The sequence below is a fragment of the Octopus sinensis genome, linkage group LG1 (genome assembly GCF_006345805.1).
Source record: "Octopus sinensis linkage group LG1, ASM634580v1, whole genome shotgun sequence".
In the NCBI taxonomy this organism is placed as follows: Eukaryota; Metazoa; Mollusca; class Cephalopoda; order Octopoda; family Octopodidae; genus Octopus; species Octopus sinensis.
Window position 1 is genome coordinate 163,238,676 of NC_042997.1, and position 22,231 is coordinate 163,260,906.

Consider the following 22,231-nt stretch of genomic DNA (forward strand, 5'->3'; position numbering starts at 1 on the left):
GATGAACTCTAGATATTGGTGACAGAACTGGTGTATCCATCATCATGTTCAGTACTATTGCAAGCTTTAGTCAACGGATGATGATGACAATGATGACGACGATCGTAGTGGTGGTGGTTGTTTTAGGAGGATGGAGGAGGAGAGTGAAGGAGGAGGAGAGTAAAGGAGGAAGAGAGTGGAGGAGGAGATTGGTAATGGTGGTGGTAGTGGTGGTGGTGGCGGCGGCGGCAGTGGTGATGGAGGAGGAGGAGGAGGAAGGGGAAGAACAGGAGGAAGAACAGGGGGAAGAACAGGGGGGAAGAACAGAAGGAGGAGGAAGAAGATGATTATGATAATGACGTTCATGATAATGATGATTATGACATTGACGATCATGATAATGATGATGAAGACAACGATGACGATCATGATAATGATGATGATGGCCACTACTATGACAGTAACAAGGACGATTACATAACAATGATAATGACAACCATTAGGCACAAACATAAAATAACCAACACCAAAACATTTTTTGTATTTTTTCTGTAGATATTTTAAATTCAGTTACTCAGTTTGTATTTATCTTACATAACCACAAATGTCTCAGTTAATTTTGAAAATAATCAAGAATTTTTTGAAGGCTTTAGCATAAAAATAACTGACCTGTTAATAATTAAGCTGATGTTTTATACATAACTAAAATTGCCAAGAAGGCTGAGGGTATCTTGGCATCACTTACCAAGTCCTTTGTGAGCTGCTCTCTGGCTATCAATCTGAGGCTTTATATAGCTATGGTGCGGCCTCACCTGGAGTTTGCATCACCGGTCTGGAACCCCTATCTTGCCCAGGATATTAATCATCTGGAAACCGTTCAGCGACGTGCAACCAAGAGAATACCCTCCATTAGGCATTTGCCATATTCTGAACACCTTACTTCCCTGGGCATGGATACATTGAAACTCCAACGTCTGGCAGCTGACTTGGCAGACACCCATAAAATTATTAACCATCTTACTGACAGTTACTCTGAGCACCTTTTTCAAACTCCACCTGTCTAACACCCATGGACATGTTTACAAAGTCAGAAAACAGCACAGCTCCCATGACTTTTGGAAACATTTTTTCACGCTAAGAGTTGCTGAAGTATAGAACAAACTGCTGGCATCAGTTGTTAGTTGTCGGAGCACTGCATCCTTCAAAACTTCCATGCTTCCTGAGATTCGCCAATACTACACCTGATTTTCTCCCCTCCATACACATGCAAGCATGTATCTCACTCATACACTGTTCACTTCCCAGACATTTGTACATTACTGCATATTTTTTATACGCACTTTTGACTAGTTGTGGTGCACCTGAGCACTGTATACAATAATTTCATTATTATATTATTATTTTTAACAAAAAGTTTAAACAAAAACACTTCAAATCAGGAGTTTTGTATCAAAGTATTAGAAGCAGTCTTGGGAAAGGAGTTTTATACAAAATGGTTAATCTTTTATTTATCTTGATCTTTCCACCAAATGTATAGTAATATTGACCAAGTATTAACTATTCTGTTGGCAGATCATCTACCTATTCTGGATGCTAATGCATGAGTCCATAAATTATAAAGATAAACTAGATACTGGTTATTTTGATGTTATTCACTGCCATTATAAAAATGACTTATATTGATATATTTACCTACCAATATAGTTACAAAGAAACATTAGCTGATTTAATTAGCTACATATTCTCAAAGTTACAGCAACATTATTTCCTTTGATATTTGCGTGAATTTAGTTTGGTGTTTAGTTTAGAACTGAGAGCGAGCTTTCAAATGTAAGGAATTATGTTAGAAACATCAAGAGAAAAATACTCTTTACTTTGATCTTAGTGTGTTCTTATCTATAGAGGTGATAAGGAAAAAAAAATACTATATTAAAAGAAAAAATAAAGCAACTGAAGACCTATTTACATAATATATGTTACCTGTATATAAACATGATACTTCTTTCTTTTCTTTTTCAATTCATGTACACAAAGATATTTACACTCTCTTGGAAAATATTCAGATTGTCCATGTTATACACACACAACACATTTCTCTCTCCAGTCAGATGCACTTACACATACTCATACTATTACACCTTCCCCCTCTCTCTCATATATATATATGTACATGTACACACATGTATAGATATAGATATAGATACATATATATAGTCATTTAAAATTCATTTTTCTCATGCTTTTTCATAGTTGGATGGGTTTTCTCTGCACAGTATCTCACCACTTGTTGTGATCCCTAGTAATTGCCTTCATGAGGTTCTGCATCCTGAGATCAACCTTCAGCTATTTTTCCTGTGTCTTCTCAGTCTTACCAGTCTTTATCTTTTCCAGGCCATCTTTCACAAGAAAAAAGAAAAAAAAAACATAGAGGATAATGTAGTCCTAAATACACTGTGTAGAAAAGTTGGATGATCATTAACAGAATGTACTTTGATCATGGATTTGCTTGATCAGGATTGACTTGGGTTGAACAACAATTTTTTTTTTTTTTTTGAGAAAAAAAGGAGCGAGTGGGGACTGACCGCTCTTCTTCACATTTGTTATTTGGTTGAGAAGTTCAAGGATCTTACACCCACTTCGACTGCATGAAATTTTATTAACAAGAATGAGAAGAAGGAAACGTCAGCTTGCAAGTTTCTACTAAATATTTCCCTACAAAAATCTTTTGATCTCCCACCATGCTTCTGAAGAATTGGGTTGTATAGTGCAGCTGAACAACTTTGATTGCCAGATGATGGCACAGGATTCTGTGGACATCATTGCTAGTTCAACCTAGGTTGTAAAGAAATAATGCTTCAGACATGCTGCTGAGGTGGTAGGCTCTGAAAAATAATAGAGATTATTGGAACTGTACAGGACAAAAGTGACAGACTTAGATGTATATGGGACAAATAGTATATTAGTGTCCTACCAGAATAACATGGGAATGGGAGCATGTAGAATACTGATTTCAGATACTGACACTAGGCCAGCAATTTTATATTATCGACCCTGAAAGTTGATCTCAGCAGAATTTGAACTCAGAACATAAAGACAGACAAAATACCACTAAGAACTTTGCCCAGCAGGCTAACGATTTTGCGAGCTTGCCACCTTCGGCATGTAGAATATTGTGGCCAAAGTGGAATGAGACAATTAAGCATGGTTGTTTAGATGCTGGCAATTTGGCAAAACTGACTGTTTCAGTAACTGTACTTTTGACACTGGAGAGAGAGAGACATTCATACGCATACATGTACAGAAAAATATGCAGACAAATAGAAAGAATAACTGAGAGAGAGAGAGAGGACTTTATTAATTGAACACAACTGGCATGACCACTTTCCCTCTCCTCATACATATAAAGAGAAATAGGCTCACACACATAAACAGAGTGAGAGGGGTGAGAGAGAGAGAATAAAAGAAACATTAAAACATGAGATGTACTCGCATAGCAAGTGATTTGATCTGAGATCGTGTGCTGAAACGAAAACAATTGCAGCGTGGAAGGTGTTTGTAAGCCATATAAGAAACACACAAAAGCTGTTCGATTCACTTCAACATTTAAGTTTAATTTGTCAAAATATTTTCGTCGCTAAAATCCTCGACCTGTTCACTGACAAAAATCCATGCTGCATATTTTGACAAATTAAACTTAAATGTTGAAGTGAATCGAACGGCTTTTGTGTGTTTCTTAAATGGCTTACAAACACCTTCCACGCTGCAATTATTAAAACATGAGAAACATTAAAATGTCAATTGTCAACCCCAAAAAGGCAGTGTCAAACAGCTGTGTCAAAATGTCTCATACTCTTATATTTCATTTTTTACTTGTTTCAGTCATTATACTGCAGCCATGCTGGGGCATCACCTTGAAGAATCTTAGTCGAATGAATCAACCCCAGTACTTACTTGTTTTTTAAAGCCTGATTCTTATTCTATCAGTCTCTTTCGCTGCTATGTTACAGGAAACATAAACACACCATCACCAGTTATCTCGCAGTAGTGGAAGCAAGCACAAACACAAAGACACACACACACATGATGGGCTTCTTTCACTTTCCATCCACCAAATTCACTGCCAAGATTTTGGTCAGCTGAGGCTATAGTAGAAGACACTTGCTCAAGGTGCCATGCAGTGAGACTGAACCTGGAACCACGTGGTTGGGACATAAACATCTTACCATACAGCCATGCCCATAGCTACACACACACACACACATACACACACAGAGGGTGTGGTGAAAACACTGTCGTCTAAATTACACAAAAACGAAAATAACACTGACAAAAGATTTTACCAGAGATATTTACAAAAATTACATAAAATATCTTGAAATACTAAAGAGTAAATTTATTCAATAAAATCACCATTGGCTTCAACCACAGCCTCCAGACAACTTCAGAATCTCCTGCAACTCTTCTGGATGGTCTCCTTGTTTAAGTAGGTGAATGCTGCCATAATCCTTGCCTTCAGTTCATCTTTGGTGTTACAGAGAATTCTGTTGGTCTCTCGCTCAGCTGTGTCTCACACATAATAATCAAAGGGGCTGCAATCTGGGGAGTTAAATGGCCAGATGTTGGGGGTGATGTGGTCACAGAAATTCTCTGACAGCCATGACTGGGTTCTCTTGCTTGTGTGGCATGGTGCAAAGTTCTTTTGTCAGACATAGGGTTTTCCAGCAGCCTCCTCTTGACCCAGGGCAGCACTACCTCCTCCAGGCACTTGATATAGGCCTCTGTGGGAAGATGAATAGAGGCATAACATTGCTATCACTAGAGATCATTCCAAACACCATAATGTTGACTAGATGCTTGATTTCTATTAATCTTGGTACTTGTCCTCAGATTGACATCCAAACATTCTGAAATATTCATATTGGAGCTTCCAGAATGAATGCCAAGCAGTACAGCATGTCGTTTCCAAATTTCTGGTGGAGTGAATTGTGTCATGGTGCTTTTTTTTCTCACAGGCAGTGCCCAACTGACCCTACTATATTGTGTAGTTGACAAAATCAAAAACATGCATAGAGAGAGAGAGAGAGAGATAGAGGGGGAGAGAGAGGGAGAGAAAGAGATGCAAATAAACATGATGAGGGTTGATAATTATAAATATACATACATACACACATATACACATATAGACATATATATATAAGGATATATATAGATAAAAAAAAACTAAATATAATCAGAAGATAAACACATGTGTACAAGCATGTACATATTTATATATACTGACAAATAAATTTATATTTATTTTTCCACTTGCTAATTATGAACTTTACAACTATTACGTAATTCCAAGGTCCTAGAAACAGCTATCAAGTTAAAAAATTATGCTTTCTCCTCTTAGTTTTGCATCGTTTTTACTCTATGTAAAAGTAAATTTGTCAATATATATGAATCTCTATATGCTTATGCATACAGGGGTTGGACAAAATAATGGAAACACCTAGCATCATAATTTTGAAATAACTATAAAACCATGAAAAGCTTGTTTATTTTTATGTTTTTTGATTTATTATCGATCCATGCCAGCATGGAAGACAGGTGTTAAATGATCACACACACACACAGATATATATCATCATCATCATCATTGTCATATAATGTCCACTTTGATACTTGATGTGTGGTACATTACGTATATACCCATTCAGGCAACTTGAATTTGTTGGAGGGAGTGAGCTAATATACAGCATATACATTTGATCACTGTAAATGAATCATTTGAGCAGGCTGTTCAGCAAGAAATTGCTGAAGGTGGCAAGCTGGCAGAAACTTTAGCACGCTGGGCAAAATGCTTATTGGTATTTCTCTGCCATCACGTTCTGAGTTCAAATTCTGCCAAGGTCGACTTTGACTTTCATCCTTTCAGGGTCGATTAAATAAGTACCAGTTATGCATTGGGGTCGATATAATCGACTTAATCTCTTTGTCTATCCTTGTTTGTCCCCTCTATGTTTAGCTCCTTGTGGGCAATAAAGAAATAAGAAATTGCTGAACCATCTTCCTTGGACTATATGAAACTGCCATCATTGCATGCATGCATGCATGTATGTATGTATGTATGTATGTATGTATGTATGTATGTATGTATGTATGTATGTATGTATGTATGTATGTATGTACGTGAAGGTGCCTGGCTAAGTGGTTAGAGCATTGGGCTCATAATCATGAAATAGTGAGTTCGATTCCCAGACCAGGCTGTGTGTTGTGTTCTTGAGCAAGACACTTTATTTCATGTTACTCCAGTTCACTCGGCTATAGAAACAAATTGTGAAATCACTGGTGCCAAGCTGTATCAGCCATTGCCTTTCCCTTAGATAACATCAGTGGTGTAGAGAGGAGAGGCTGGTATGTGTGGGCGACTGCTGGTCTTCCATAAACAACCTTGTCTGGACTTGTACCTTGGAGGGGAACTTTCTAAGTGCGATCTCATGGTCGTTCATGACCAAAGGGGGTCTTTCATGTATGTATGTGTATCAGTTGTGTATGCACCTTTGTAAGGGAGTAAATGTACATAACTGTGTATATGTATGTGTGTGTCTGTGTGTCAGTGTGTATGTGTGTGCATGTGTGCATGTTGAGAAGAGTTGAAACATGAATATGAAGAATGAAAAGGCCTGCATGCAAATATGCATATATACAGATAGATGCATCCTCATGTGTAAAATATAGTCATCAGCATCGTCGTAACATCATCATCATTAAATGTCCATCTTTCATGCTGGCACAGGTTGGATGGTTTTACAGGAACCATCAAATTGAGCTCCAATTGCTATCTTGGTATGATTTCTACAGGTGGATGTCCTTCCAAACACCAACCACTTACAGACTGTACTGGTTTATGTTGATGCCTTGCTGTACTCAAGAAAACCCATCCACCACAGCAGAATTGATACTGGTGCTGGTGCCACATAAAAACCACTCATGCTGGTGCCACATAAAAGCACTCGTGCTAGTGCCACATTAAAAGCGTTGGTGCTGGTTGGTGTTAGGAAGTGCATTCAGCCACAGAAACCATGCTAGAATAGACAATGAAGTCTGGTGAGGCCCCTGGACATACCAGATCTGATCAAACCATTCAACTCATGCCAGCATGGAAAATGGAAGTTAAATGATGATGAGGATGATGATGGCACAAGTGAGGTCATCAAGCAACATGCATTTCAAGGAAAAAGACCCCTCAAATGAGTAGGATTGTAGTGGAGAGGGAGGTGGCTTTATACCAGATGTTGAGAGGCTAAAATATGACAGAAGAACAGGAACAGGTGTCATGTTATAGAGGAGAAACATGGCTATCTCACAATAGATATTGGTGAGTGGGAGAAATGGTGGTGGTTACAAGGTGTCATAGTGTACTCTCAAGACACAAGAAGGGGAGTATAAAAGAGAATATTGGCAGAGGATCAGAAAGGGTGGGTGTATAATTTCTGTAGAGTGTGAGAGGAGAATTACAGATTGTTAGAGATGAGTGTAGAGGTGAATGTGGTAGATAGGATAAGGGTAGAGATGTGGTCAATGATAAATATCAGTATAGGCAGGAGGAAGGTGAAAGAATAGGAGTGACTCAGTAAGGAGGAGGTGATAAGTAGAAGTACAGGGAGAGAGGAGAGTAGTAGTGTAATACATCTATGGGCAGCTCAGATGATATGAAGATTTTGTATGAGATGAGAGTGGAAGTGGTGTGTGAGAGAGAGTTGTACAGTGACTGAAATGGATGTCAGTGGTATGTAGGGATGGCTATAGTGAGTGGAATGCAAGGGGATGGGTGATGCTGCCCATAGCAGATATGACAGGGTGATGAGAATGACAGCAAATAAGAGAGGGTGTTAAAGATAAGATAATAACATTCCTAAAATGCATTGCAGAGGTAACCAGTGGTAAAGAAAGGGGTAACTGGTGGAAAATAAAGGGAGAAAGGATGATATTGAGAATGAGGGGTGGATTTAAAAAAGAAGCGATTCCAGGGAGATGGGAAAGTAACTGATAGCACATGCACACGTGCATTTGTGTGTGTGCATGTGCATGAGTGCATGCATGTGTGTGTATGTGTGTGCGTGCATGTGTGTGTGTATGAACAACTATATAAATAAGTACCTGCTTACATCAATGTATTCTTGCACAAACGTCAATGTGATATGCTAATAATGTCACATAAAAGTTATTCCCTCTTTGATCTACTAATTGAGAGTAAATATTTATCTTCACGGCAGCCTGTTTTCATGCCTCTTGCTAAACTATTTTTATTTCTTGACAACAAAGCTACACAGACTCTAAGCTGCATAACTATTAACTACTGCACATACTAATATAGTGCTGCTGGCTTGTCTTTATTATATTTTCCATGTTACCACATTGTCTTACAACATTAATATACCAATATACCAACTCAACAGTGTCCCTTGTTGATCAAGATAGCCATATATCACAAAGCCTTATGATCTCTGTCCCCACAATTTTGTATTTTTTTTTTTTTTGTATTTCTTATTATGTATTACCTTTTTAGAAGTATTAAAAGGAGACTACGGTCAGCGGTACTGGATATTAATAGTTATCGCCAAGCTAATATGGCAGTCCAGAAATATAGGATGAATGTTGCCACTGATTAGCTCCGAGAGGCCATCGCCTCTAGCTAGCTATGTTACACACGAACCTGTGTCCCTTATAACCTTTGAACAAGGGAGGTCAGCTGCTTCCTCTTGCTGGTCAGGCATCTGCAGACTAGTTTAAGAGTATTATCTTTTTACTTTTCATATATTCCTACATCCTCTAAAAACAAAGTTATAATGTATTACATATGTTGCAGGAAATTTCAGCAGTCACATCCAATGTCACGATTCACAAGAATATTACCCACATGATCAACAAAATCTGACCAATTATGATTTTTTATTTTTCACTTATAAACACATACCTAAACACTTAACATGCAAAATACAAGAATATGACAGTTTCCTTCACTCAAACATCTAGTCAGGACTTGGCATTATATTAAAACATTTTCTTGTGCTTTTTCTGAAAGAAGTTATACAGACTGATTGTGCTTGCTCCACCATTAATTGACATCTGAAGATTAAAATCTTGAAAATCCGAGTAATGGTTAGGGATAAGTTTCCAATAAAAAATCTACAATAAATATGGAGTATATTTTTTCCTCCTTGAGAAGGCAATTGTACTTTTAACACACAGACATACAAGCACACACACATGCATGCACATAAATACAGGGTGCGGTGAAATGACCTGACACATTTGTAGGTTAAATAAAAGTGAAATAGGGAAAAGAACGAAAAATATGTTTTTATTTTTCAAACGCTTGTTTGAAACCAACCCATCCACATCCATGACAACTCATGCAAAGAAATGCAATGTAACCCTTTCTATGGTGTCCAAAGATGTGAACAGGAACCATGGCATGACTAGCTATGTTCGACAATGCTGTCACCACCTAACAGCCAAGGCCAAAGCAATCAGACCTGAGCGATGTCCAAAGCTTCTGTCATTTATCGAACATCAAGGTGCAGGAAAAACTCTTGTGTTTGTAGACAAGAAGTTCACTGTGGATGCTAAGGTGAATCACTGAAATTCTCAAGTGATTGCATACAACCCTTCTGATGTCCCTCTGCTTTTGAGACTAAGAATCCTGCCTCTGTGGTGGTATTTGGAGCTGTAGATGAAAGTGTCATGGATTCACACTTCATTGAATCTGGCTTGAAGATCGGCACAAAGGAGTATCTGGACATCCTGAAGAACTCTCTATGACTTTAGACTGAGCAGAAGTTTGGGCTTGACAATGTGGTGCTTATCCAAGATTTTGCACCATGCCATGAGTCAAAAGCAACACAGGCCTTCCTTGGTGAGAAGGTGCCATTTTTTTGTGAGGGCCAATATCTGGCCCAGTAATAGCCCAGATCTCAACCATCTCAATTACTTTTTATAAGACATACTTCAAGCAAGGACCAATGCTTCACCACACTCAAGTGTCAACAGTTTGAAGACCTATATTATGCATATGACACGCAAAATCAAAAAGCTGTAGGTTGCGGCAGCTAAAAAAAATTTAGTTTTTGTGTGGAGGCAGTAATTGCTCAAATGGGCAGCCATATTGAGTGATAAATATTTTTGTTGTAATAAATGTTACATTAAAATTATATCTGTCTACTACCTTTTTTTATAACCAGTTTTATGCATTGTAAAAATTGTCTCAATTTATCTGCAAGACTCTGTAGGCCATATACTTCTGCAATTGTTATAGTTTTGGTATGGTTACCATGGCTGAATACCCTTCCTAATGTCAGTCGCTTTACAGAGTGTAGTGGAAGCTTTTCTGTGCCACCAGCACAACTGAGATCATCTTGCAACTAACTGGCAAGACTAATGAACCACCAATGACTGGAATAAGAATATGAGAGATGTTGATTTTTAGCTAAAGGTGATAAGAGGTGAGATATGATGAAAGGAGCAGATTTATTATTGTGAAGGAGTAATATAGGGAGAATAACTGAGTAGATACTGATGGGAGGGATGGAATGAAATGACAGGAAAAAGGCAAGGAAGTAGTATCAGGGATATGAGAGAGAGGGAGAGAGAGAGAGAGAGAGAGAGAGAAGGAAGGGGCATGGGGAGGGGGGAGAAGAATAGAAGGCTGATGGGATTGATTGTGTAAGAGGCATTTTGTGTTATCCCATGTTATAAGGGTGAATGTGGGTAGAAAGTGAGAGGAAGTGGGGGGGGTGAGATAAAGAAAGAGATGAGAGTAACAAGGATCTGGAGAGGTTGTGTGAAAGGGGACATTACAGACTAAGGGAGGAGTGAGAGAGCTGTAAGGGTGGTAGAAAAGGAAAGATGAGAAAGTGTTAAGTTGGTAGATAAGCTGTGAGAAGCTGGTGAGGGAAAGACTGGCAGTGGGTGAATGTAGGAAGAGAAAAGAGAGCCTGCAGGGGACCACAGAGGTGGGGGGAAAATAGAGGTTGAATGCAGTTTAAAGCATCTCAAAAGAAAGAAAGGCAGGTGAAAGCAATAAACTGATGCATTGAAAGCACCCTACCCATCTCCCCTTGTTAGTGTTCACACTGTTCAGCTTGCACCTAAAAGTGGGTTTTCTCAAATACAGTATGTCACCAATTGCTGCAATTCCCAGCCATCGCTTCTCTGAGGTTCAGCATCTTGAGATCAGATTTCATCTTTTTGTCCCATGTTGTTTTAAGTCTTCCTTTTCCACAAGGCTGATCAGCTTTAAACTCAGCCCTATTTTATGCAGCTGTCAGCATCCATACTCATTATATGTCCATATTAACACAATTTTTTTTCTCTTGCAAGCTACATCAAATTCCTCTCATACACAGATTTTCTCTGTGGTCATTTGTACCGTGCTGACCATACACACTGATAATACAGTTCTATAAAGGCGGCGAGCTGGCAGAAACGTTAGCGCGCCGGGCGAAATGCTTAGCGGTATTTCGTCTGTCGTTATGTTCTGAATTCAAATTCCGCTGAGGTCGACTTTGCCTTTCATCCTTTCGGGGTCGATAAAAAAATACCAGTTTCGCACTGAGGTCGATGTAATCGACTTAATCCCTTTGTCTGTCCTTGTTTGTCCCTTCTATGTTTAGCCCCTTGTGGGCAGTAAAGAAATAAATTCAGTTCTATATTTAAGAGATAAGGAATTATGTACATTATTTACATTTGACGGATATTTGTCCTCATCTTGTTTGTTGTTAACACAACGTTTCGGTCGATATACCCCCCAGCCTTAGGAATGAGAACCCAAGTTCGAAATTTCCACCAAGACACCTGATGAAAGTGTCTTGGGGAAACATACACACTAACTTTACATATACAGCACAAAATGTCCAACTTAATTTCTGTCTAGTCTTTATAAATCCCCTGCACTCAGATTTCGGGTCTCACTACCATGTAGCATTGTATTTGACACACAAGCATCAATCTGTCCTTTCTTGTCAACAGAGAGAATAACTCACTTAATTCAGCCCCAGTTCTTTCCCTGGTTACTATGTTTTCAAGATAACAGCTTCCACCGCAAATTATGTCGCGTAGGTAACAAAAGCTATTGACTACTTCTATAGAACCTTCTGAGCAGTTGAGAGAATTTACCTCCAGAGTGCTCTTCGTACTTAATATTCTGAGCACTTGCCACATATGAAGGCTATCTATGCTATTAGCCTGTCTGTGATTCCACTACACCTCTTGTGTGTCTACCGCTTACCACTACTGGTTGCACGCACGAAGTTTTTACCGACTTTTTTTCTGCATGCGAGCAAGGCCTTTTCCTAGTTGGTTATAGATTTTTGTCTTAAAATCATATATTCCCTCTATTTCATATATCGAGTGTGTTTGGGGGAGTGGATCGTACGCTACATCCGATCACCCCACATATATACACATGCTCTCTGTGTGCGCGCATGTTTACATTTTAAACTATGAAAAATACGCGGATATAAAACATTACATAACAGGTTCAAATATATTTTTAAAGCCTTGATTCCCTTCATTAAAAACAAACATGTAATCATTATTTAACCCAAAGTTAATCAACATTCAATAAAAGATAATTTACACTACTTATAGAGCCAAATTTAATATAATTCTTAGTCATTAAACCCTGCGTCAGTTTCGATCGAGTAGACTTGTTATAGAAGACGTTCCACCTTTTCTGTTAGTCATAGTTAGGACAACATTTATCTTCTGTATCTTTGTATCTATATTGTGTACTGGGAATGAGATTAGGCGGCTATTTCTACGAAATCGAGAGATAATACTCGTTGGATCGTTTAGAGTTAAATTTATCAGCTACAGATTCTACCAAAGATTTAGAATTCACAAAACAACCAATTCATAACAAACAGGTTCAGTGACTTAGAAATGAAATAAACTTCTAAAACAAAATTAAAAATGAACGCTACTATGACATCACTGATCAGGTGGTTAAAAATCTCTTCAAAGTTTTTTAAAAAAGTTTTGAAACAATTTAGTGTGTAAAAAATATATAATATCGGAGTTGTAATAGTAAGTGAAATGCGTAAAAGAGATGTAAATTAATGAAAATATGCATCACCGAGATGTAAATGTGAACAAAGGGACGCTACTCTTACTTTTTTTCTTTAACCATCTTCGTAGTTTTTTCCTTTCGTTTCGAAGCAAAAAATTTAAAACAAGGAAAAATATAACAGATGAGTTTTCACAGAACGTAAAAAGCTGAAGCTGTCCAAGTTAACAGAATATTAGACTGCCATCAGATGGGTCGATTGTTCGTATCACGTTACTGGAGCTATTTCATGCCAACTTCTAATGTAGTTTTCTCTCAAAAGCCCCAATGGCTAGGTAAGAATTACTATTGTAAAAAATGTCAGCACTGTCTAATTGATGAGTGTTTGATTGATTTGTAGAACTGAATTTAAATTCTGAAATAGATGTATAGATGCGAGAGGGATTGGTTCTGTCAACTTGTTTAAGCCTACAAACGTGAAGTTGGAATCTTCAGTGATGTTCTCAACAGCCCAATAATGAATTAAGGAATCCACCAATGCTAATTGCATAAGACCCATGCAAGGATGAATAAGTGAGTCGATTTCAAAGGCACAATTACAGAGCATTTATGTAAATAATAGCATTTGTGATATACAGATACATAAAATACGTTTGTGTTCTATGAGAAGAATTTAGTTCTGACTTTTCAGATAGTATCATCTTGAATTGTATTATCTAAAATGCCCTCCTTTTCAAAATGGTAGGATATGATGTGAGGGAAATTTGGCTAATATTTCTCAATGAATGAAGCATTTACATAGAGGCTCCTATTTTATTAATACTGTTCTGATTATTACTATGCTGATTACGGCATCAGTTGTTAGTTTTCGGAGCACTGCATCCTTCAAAACTTCCATGCTACCTGAGATTCGCCAACACTACACCTAATTTTCCCCCCTCTATACACACGCAAGAATGTATCTGACTCATACACTGTTCGCTTTCCAGACATTTGTACATTACTGCATATACTTTATATGCACTTTTGACAAGTTGTGGTGCACCTGAGCACTGTATACAATAATTTCCTAATTATTATCATTATTTTTATAATAGTCCAGCTAAGTGAAGTCATAGTCATGGCCAGTGCCAATGACACGTAAAAGGCACCCAGTACAGTTTGTGGAGTGGATGGCATTAGGAAGGGCAGTCAGCCATAGAAATCAAGCCAAACCAGATTGGAGCCAGGAGCAGCTCTCCAGTTCACCAGTACCACCTAAACTGTCTAATCCATGCTAAGCATGAAAAATGGTCATTAAATGATGATGAATAATAATAATGATTTATCACATTGGCACATGGTTACAAATTTAAAATAAGCAAAATTTCTGACTAAACAGGTAAGGGTTGGTAACAGGAAGAGTGTTTAGTCATAAACTGCTGCCCTGAATATATCCCCAAGCAATCCATGTTTGCATAGATAAATGGATGTTAAATGAAGAAAAGAACAAGAAAAGAATATGCCTAGTTAAGTGAATTAATCCAATAAAGTTATTGGATATTATTTTATCAACACCAGAGAAATGGTAAAAAAAAAATCTACTCAAGTAAGACATGAACTTGGAATGTGGGTGGACAAAACTAATTACTGCAAGGTGTTTAAATTTGACTATACAGTCTGGATTATTCTCATAGCTGAAGGTGTGTGGCGTTGTGCTTAGGGTATTCAACCCATGACTGTAAGGTCGTGAGTTCGATTCCTGGCAGCACATCAGGTCCTTGAGCAAGACACTTTATTTTACATTGCTCCAGTTAACTCAGCTGGCAAAAATGAGTAGTACCTGCAATTCAAAAGGCCAGCCTTATTACATTCAGTGTCATGCTGAATCTCCTTGAGAACAGTGTTAAGAACATGCATGTCTGTGGAGTGCTCAGCCACTTGCACATCAAATTCTTGAGCAGGCTGTTCTATTGATGAGAACAACTGGAGCCCTCGTTGTCATAACTGACAGACTGCTACTTAGCTTATTCCCATAGGCTGTGTGATTAAGAAGTTTGCTTTGCAGCTATATGGTTTCAATTTCAATCTCACTACACAGTACCTTCTGCAAATATTTACTACCTTGGCTTCAGGTCTATAGGGGAACTACTCCCATTCTTGGGTGGTTGAATTAATATGTTGCCCAGTTTAATACTGCTACCTTTGAATAGCCTTAGTAGAGTCCACACTGTTGGAAGCATTCAAGCCAGTCAGTGGCCTGAGGTTAACTTCTCATCCGTCTCAGACACTTTAAAAAGTACATAGGCATTACCCTTTCTCCTCTAAGTAGTAAGTGGGGGTGAGCAGGTGATCAATGAAAGTATGAGTGATAATCAGTATTAATGGATGAACATGTATGATTTAAATAAAAATGAGCTAACAGTAGCCAGTAGCATGTGTATTGAACAACATAGACAAAAATGGATATGTCAAATACCATACAACATGGATTCTTGATTTATCAAAACTTTCTCTACCTCTAGAGGATGGGTTAAAGTTATTAACCCTTTAGCATTCAAGTTACTCTGTCAAATGTAATGTTTATTTATTCACATTGTTTTGAATTAATTATGCATTCTCATGGCTTGAAGATTTCAATGAAGTGATTGTTTATTTTTAGAATGATGTTGTAGAGCAGGTGTAAGAAACTAGATCTGACTGGTTTGATCATAAAACAGGTACGATATTGAGACTGGATATGGCCAGTTTAATTGCCAAAGGGTTAAATGGCAATTGTCATGTTAATAACACTTATTGAAGCAGAAATATGTGTTCACAATTGTCCTCTTATCTCCAGACAATAAAACCTCTCCTTTTCCTTAATGGTATGTCAATTCTGGAGAATTTTTGATTCTTGATAATATCTTTTCTTCTCCCAGGGAGCTGGTCTTGATTTCCATTTCATAATTGCAACCACATCCTCTTGAGACAGATATAATTTTAATAAATCAAGAATTGATGTTGCATGGTATTTGATACACCTGTATTTGTGTGTCATGTATACATATCATACATGTATGTACATTTATTACATGGATTCTTGATTTGGAAGGGCATTCAGCTGTAAAAATCATGCTAAAACTAACCTCACCTTTGCTTGTGCCACATAAAAAGCACTAAGTCCACTCTGTAGAGTGATTGGTGTTAGGAAGGGCATCCAGCCATAAAATCCCAGCCAAAACAGACACAGTAGCCTGGGGTAGTCTTTTAACTGGCCAGCTCCTGTCAACTGTCCTATCCATGTACGCATGGAAGACAGTCATTGAATGATGATGATATATATTGATTAAAGAGGATCAATTAAACTCAGGACATATCAATGGCTACATCATTTCCTACTGTCTCTACCTGCGGCAGAATACACTCTAACATGAGTTAGGTGCCTCCGTAGTATGAATCTGGGCATACCTCATGTTAGCTTAATCAGCCATACTCTTCCATGCTGGCTTAGGGCAAGTTGGAAGAGGGTATTAATTTTGAAGTTTTCCTTCTCCTAGATTGATTGTTTTTACTGCAGCTAAGGAGTTCAATCTACTCTTACAAAAATCTATGTGACCCATACATGGGACCCTGACTGGTACTACCATTCTGGGTCAGGATGGACCTGGGAGTAATGGTAATTAAGGGGTGACTCCATGCTCTCCACAACTTCAGAACTTCCAAACTGAAGCCTTACCACCATATCCAGTTTAATGTTATACCCAAAACCAATGGCTATATAATAAAACACAAGCCAACAGGTAAACAATCCAGGAGGTCCACTGATGTTTGGTAATCTGCAACTTCTTGAATATCCAAAGTTGAAAACTTCAGCACAGTGTAAAATAACAATAAAAACATATGGATTATATGATACATCATCATCATCTTACATCTGCTCTCCATGCTTGCATGGGTTGGGTGGTTTGACAGGAGCTGGTTAGGCAGAAGACTGCATCAGACTTCTGTGTCTATTTTGACATGACTTTTATGGCTGGATGCCCTTCCTAATACCAACCACCCAACAGAGTGGACTGAGTGCTTTTTATGTGATACCAGCACAAGCAAGGTCAGTTTTGGCATGGTTTTTACAACTGGATGCCCATCCAAATGCTAACCACTTTACAGTGTGGACTGGTACCGCTACGATTATTTCATTACGAGATTTTATCGCATTGTAAAACTGTGCAGGCAGGGATGTATGAAGTGCAGCAAAATACTGCAAAACACAACAGAGAGCCTCCCAACTCACCAGGCTGCACTATGTTGCATAAGAGCAAATATCAACATATCAATGGACAGTGTAGCTTAATGACATGCAGTATCTAATAGATGTTGCACTCCCTACAATTTTCACAATGCAATAAAATCCCTTAATAAAATGATTGTATCGATACCAAATAATCCATATATATATATATCCGTTTGTTTGTGTTGCATGAATGAGAGAGGATTGCTCAAAGCATGTTGTAGAGGATTTGGCGTTTTTAAAATTTTTTATTGAAAGTGAAACTAATAATTAATGCATTGAGCTTTTAAACTAGAGACAATAACAGTGGGGGGAAAACAAAGCAATACTTTGCTGCTGAAGTTATAATGCGATCACATGTCCAGACTTGTCTCCCGTACTAAACCTAAGTAATTAAAATCATATTGGTCAATAACTAATATTAGTTTTCTTCTACATGGATGTAAAAAGCGGTACAAACCAGGTATAAAGAGATGAAGAGGGTTGATGAAGCATACGTCCCTAAGTGAACTGCAATGTTCAAAGAGAATATTAATTTTTTTCTAATTGCATAAATTATTTCTAGTTGGATTAAACATTAACATAACGATCGTTTTCCGTCTATATGACATCGCTGAGTCACATACTTCCAACTCAATTCTTGTTTTCTACTTAAGTTAGTTTATAATATTGTACGTTTATGCAGTGAAGCTCCAGTCGCTAATTTGACAAGTACGGTGAAGTAAGTCTATACTTCGCTAATGAAGTCATATTGAGCCCAAAAAATGTCAGGAGTTGAACCCCTAAGTGTCGAAAGAATCAAAATAAGACTAATCTCTTACTTTGACACAAAGCCACAGATTATGGGTGGGAGTATAATCGATTAAATCGAACCCAGTTGTTCATTAACACTCCAATGTTTTATCGAACCTGGAAGGATGTAAGGCAAATTTGACCTTGAAAGTAAGGCAGTAAATATAGATACTATAAAGAATTTTCTCAATACCGGACTGGGATTGTTTTCCTCACCGCATAATTATTTCTATAAGCTTTTAGATGTTTTCATTAACTTAGCTATCGTGTCTCACATACATGACGTCTGTGTGTGAGAATATTTTAGCAGAGCTTTTGATCACTGTCTTTTTTCTTTGAAAAATTGAAATTTTACAAGCCAATTTTTTTTCAGAATCGTAATCTTCGTATTTTTCTACGTATTTCGCAAAAAAAAAGAAAAAAAAAAATTCCAGGAAAAGTGAAAATGCGATTTTTAAAACATTTTTTCATAACCAAAACGTTACATTCCGTAAAAAAAGTCAATATATATCCATTTTACCGAAAGTTATGACGGAAAAATCAGATCTTGTGAATTTTCCGAAAGTCCTCTTCCCACCCTCCAGGGTCGTCAGCGCGCATTTTTTTTTTTTCATATTCATTTTCCACATACTTGTTAACACCCCCCTCCATAGGCTGGTTATTATTATTTTTTTTGTTCCAGGGTGAAGATATTTATATCGACCCGAATTCCACGCTCTGAGAACTTTCAACAGCGTGGAATTCGGATTCTACGATTTCGTTTTATAATCTTCTTAGACTGAAAATTATTTAAAAGAAAAAAGAGAAAGAAAGAAAGAGAACAACACGAAAAGACAAGCGTTGTTAGGTAAATAACACTAGGTGATGTTTGCGTCATAAACAACAAAATAACATGCTTCACCGCTAAAATTCTTTGTTGTGAATGGAGTAGAATGTTATAATTTAGTGCCAGGTGAGCTCTGAATGAGCAGACCTACAATCAAAGGCATTCCAGTAATGACCAACCTATCTTTCCTAGGACTACATTATCCGACTGTCCTGTCTTTTGTTTTCTAACACGGTAGGGCATGGTTGAAGGACATTTGATTGTTATTTCTAGCAAGACGATCCACCTCGAAGAAGCCCACCTAGTTATTTAAATCGGTGATTATCATAGAATGTAAAGGACATTATATTTAGGCAGGAAGGATAGGGCAACATACAACTTCGTTAAAAGAAAATATTGTCTAACAATTGTTTACATTGAACAAGCCGGTGATATGAAGTCCATGTGATAAATGTATTTCCGGTAGAGAGTGCTTCCTGTTTGATCGCTGCTAGCAAGTCGTTTGTGTATTTATCTTTTCTCCATCATGTTTTGTCTTCTTTCACATATTTATAGCTTTAAAATGCCGCTTTGCTTCTCGTCTACATTCTGTCAACAGCAACCGCTGTATCGTCATCTTGCATGGATACCAACAACCGCAAATGAAGTGAAATAAAGTGAAGCAATCACTAAACGGGAACAATTCTACTTTCAACATAGGAAGGCGACCTCTAACAGAAACCAATTATTTCTTACACACCTTCTTCTTACGTAAATATAGAGTTTTCTATGATTATTAATCCATATGTTTGTATTCTTAGATGTGGTATATTACTTTTATGCCACGTAGGTATTTACTAAAATCTTCATGCTAACAGTTGACCTTTCATTTTATACATTCCACGTTCCTATCACCACCAGTTTCCGACCTGTTAAATGTGTTGTTAGTTTCAATATTCTGTTTCTGTTATTTTCTTAGGCTTCCCACAGCTTTACACATGTCATTCATTCATATCTATCTGTCGCCGTCCCATTTTTTGCCTCTTGGAATATTGAAAGTTATCGTTTCAATTTCTGCAAAATATTCTCAGCTTCGTCTAGTATAAAAAGAAAATATGGAAATATGTTATATTTTTTTTACGTTAGAGGACAACTATAGCTTGTTTTATTTATTCGTGTACAATGACAACCTGAATTGAGACTGAATTCAGCTACCCATAGATTTGCAGATACAATGATTATTTTTTTAAAGAAAAATATTTCATCCATTCATTTTTCTGTATTTCTTCACCTTGCACACTTGAAACTTCCCATTATTTTACCGTGTAATTTCCCATCATTTCTAATTGTTGTTATCCATCATAATAATTTTGCTATGCCATTCCAAATATATATATATCTGTTAAGCTGTATATATATATATATATATATATATATATATATATATATATATATATATACCTGTTAAGCTCTATTCTCTCTCTAAAACATATTTACTCTCTCCAACAATAAGAATAGATACCGTTTATTTACTTATAGTATTCATCTCTACTCTGTTGTGTTGACGATCTTAAATTACGATGAAATAAATCCAAGTGCAATTAGAGGGTAGACCGACAAGCAGCTTGTATGTATATCGATGTCTAGCCATGTGCTTAATTTTACATGCAACTCTGCATTCGATTAAGTTAATAAGTTGTGCATATTGTCTGTGTATTAAGTAACTTCATTAATTCTATCATTGTGGTTTACAGTTCAAATAGATTTCGTTTTGAGGTGATTTTTGTTATTTTTCTTTTAAATACGTGCTAGACGATAAAGAGTTGAACTTACGATTCCTTTTAGGTTCTCCTATATTTATAGAAGGAAAGGAAAAGTTATTCCCAGACTGGAGAGCTGAATGCTCGCAACAAAGTAAACTCCGATAAAGGGCTGAGAGTTATTAAACCGGCGGCTGCTTAAATCTTCCACTAGTGTCCAAGTATTCCTTTTTTAAATGATTCAACATAATTCCTCATGTTGTGGAGAAGGTCACCCATTAATGGGAAGGATAAAAGATGAAGTAAATTCCAAGGGGTTTAGACACGAAACACAAAAAAACGTGATTGAGTATAGCAAAGTGTTTGTTGGGTAGTAAAGGTCATGGACTGTACTCGCTTTTGGTTATTTTGGGGGGTTTTCTTTTTCTATAGAAACCCACCTTTTCGACTGCGGATCCGAATCTGCAAGAAAAAATCGGCATTTCAAAAGACCCTCAACCACAACATGTTCACTTTCTGTCACAGATGCGCTGGCAAAGTGGAGGTGGTGTTTATTTATCTACTTCGAAAAATTAAAATTTTAGCAACTTTTTTTTTTTTCAGAATCATTATCTCCGTATTTTTCTACGTATTTCGCAAAAAAAAAAAAAAAACAAAGTGAAAAATTGGGAGGGGGTTCAAATTTTGAAATGTCGATTTTTTTGCAGATTCGGAATCTCCGCAGTCGAAAAAGTGGGTTTCTGTAGAGAAAAAAAAATCCCAGAAAGGTGGTGCAGTTCATGTCCTTTACCTCCACCAGTATTTGTACCCAGCTCTGCTGAGTTTGCCTTTTGTCACTAAAAACAATTTTAAAATTTAGGTAGAAGGCTAGCTGTTTTGTAAGGTAAAGACTTAATCAATACCAACAACAAAGTACTTGACTGGTTCTTTTATTTTATTGACTCTCCAAGAAAAGCAAAGTTGACATTGGTGCGATTTGAACTCAAGTTGTTAAGACCGAGAGCAAATACTGCAAGGCATTTTTTCTATTGTTCTATCAATTCTGCCAATCCACTACCTATTATTATTGAGTTCAAATTCCCCCCGTGGTCGACTTTGCCTTTCATCCTTTCGGGGTCGATATATTAACTACCAGTTGTGTACTGGGGTTGATCTAATCGACTGGCCCCCTCCCCCAAAATTTCGGGCCTTGTGCATAGAGTAGAAAAGAATTGACTAGTCCCCTCCCCCAAATTTCAAACCTTGAGCCTATAGTAGAAAGGATTATTATTATTATTGTTTCTGATATAGGCTAAAGGACACAAGTTGTTAGAAAGTAAGTAGAGTTGATTAAATCAATCCCCGTACCTGAACGAGGATGATTTTATTTTGTTTACCACAATTCAAATTACAAAGTATTTAACTACACCAGTGTAAACAAAACAGAGACATACAAAAAACAAAAGATAATTTATAATAAACAATCCAAAAACTTTTACATAAACTCATACACACTTAGACACTCACACACACAACGTAGATAGTTTCTGTTATGTAAGTGCTCTAATTACTAGTTGCTCAGAAAGTACAGTTGGTAGAATAAGAATAGGATG

The 22,231-nt window shown here is 37.2% G+C and overlaps 1 protein-coding gene across 3 annotated transcripts in view; it reads left to right on the forward strand.

The window, feature by feature from the left end:
* Positions 1–13,186: 13,186 nt before the first annotated feature.
* LOC115215056 (mitoguardin) overlaps positions 13,187–22,231 on the forward strand; it is a 60,476-nt gene continuing 51,431 nt past the window's right edge. For 2 of the 3 annotated variants that reach the window (XR_005000780.1, XM_036506224.1), the window contains exon 1: positions 13,187–13,368. Coding sequence is in view for 1 of the 3 variants with exons in the window: in XM_036506224.1 (XP_036362117.1) it covers positions 13,361–13,368 (8 nt within the window). In the remaining 2 variants the exon portion in view is untranslated. Of the gene's footprint in view, positions 13,369–19,334; positions 19,651–22,231 lie in introns of those variants that run through there. The other variant, XM_029784201.2, reaches the window with a different exon arrangement.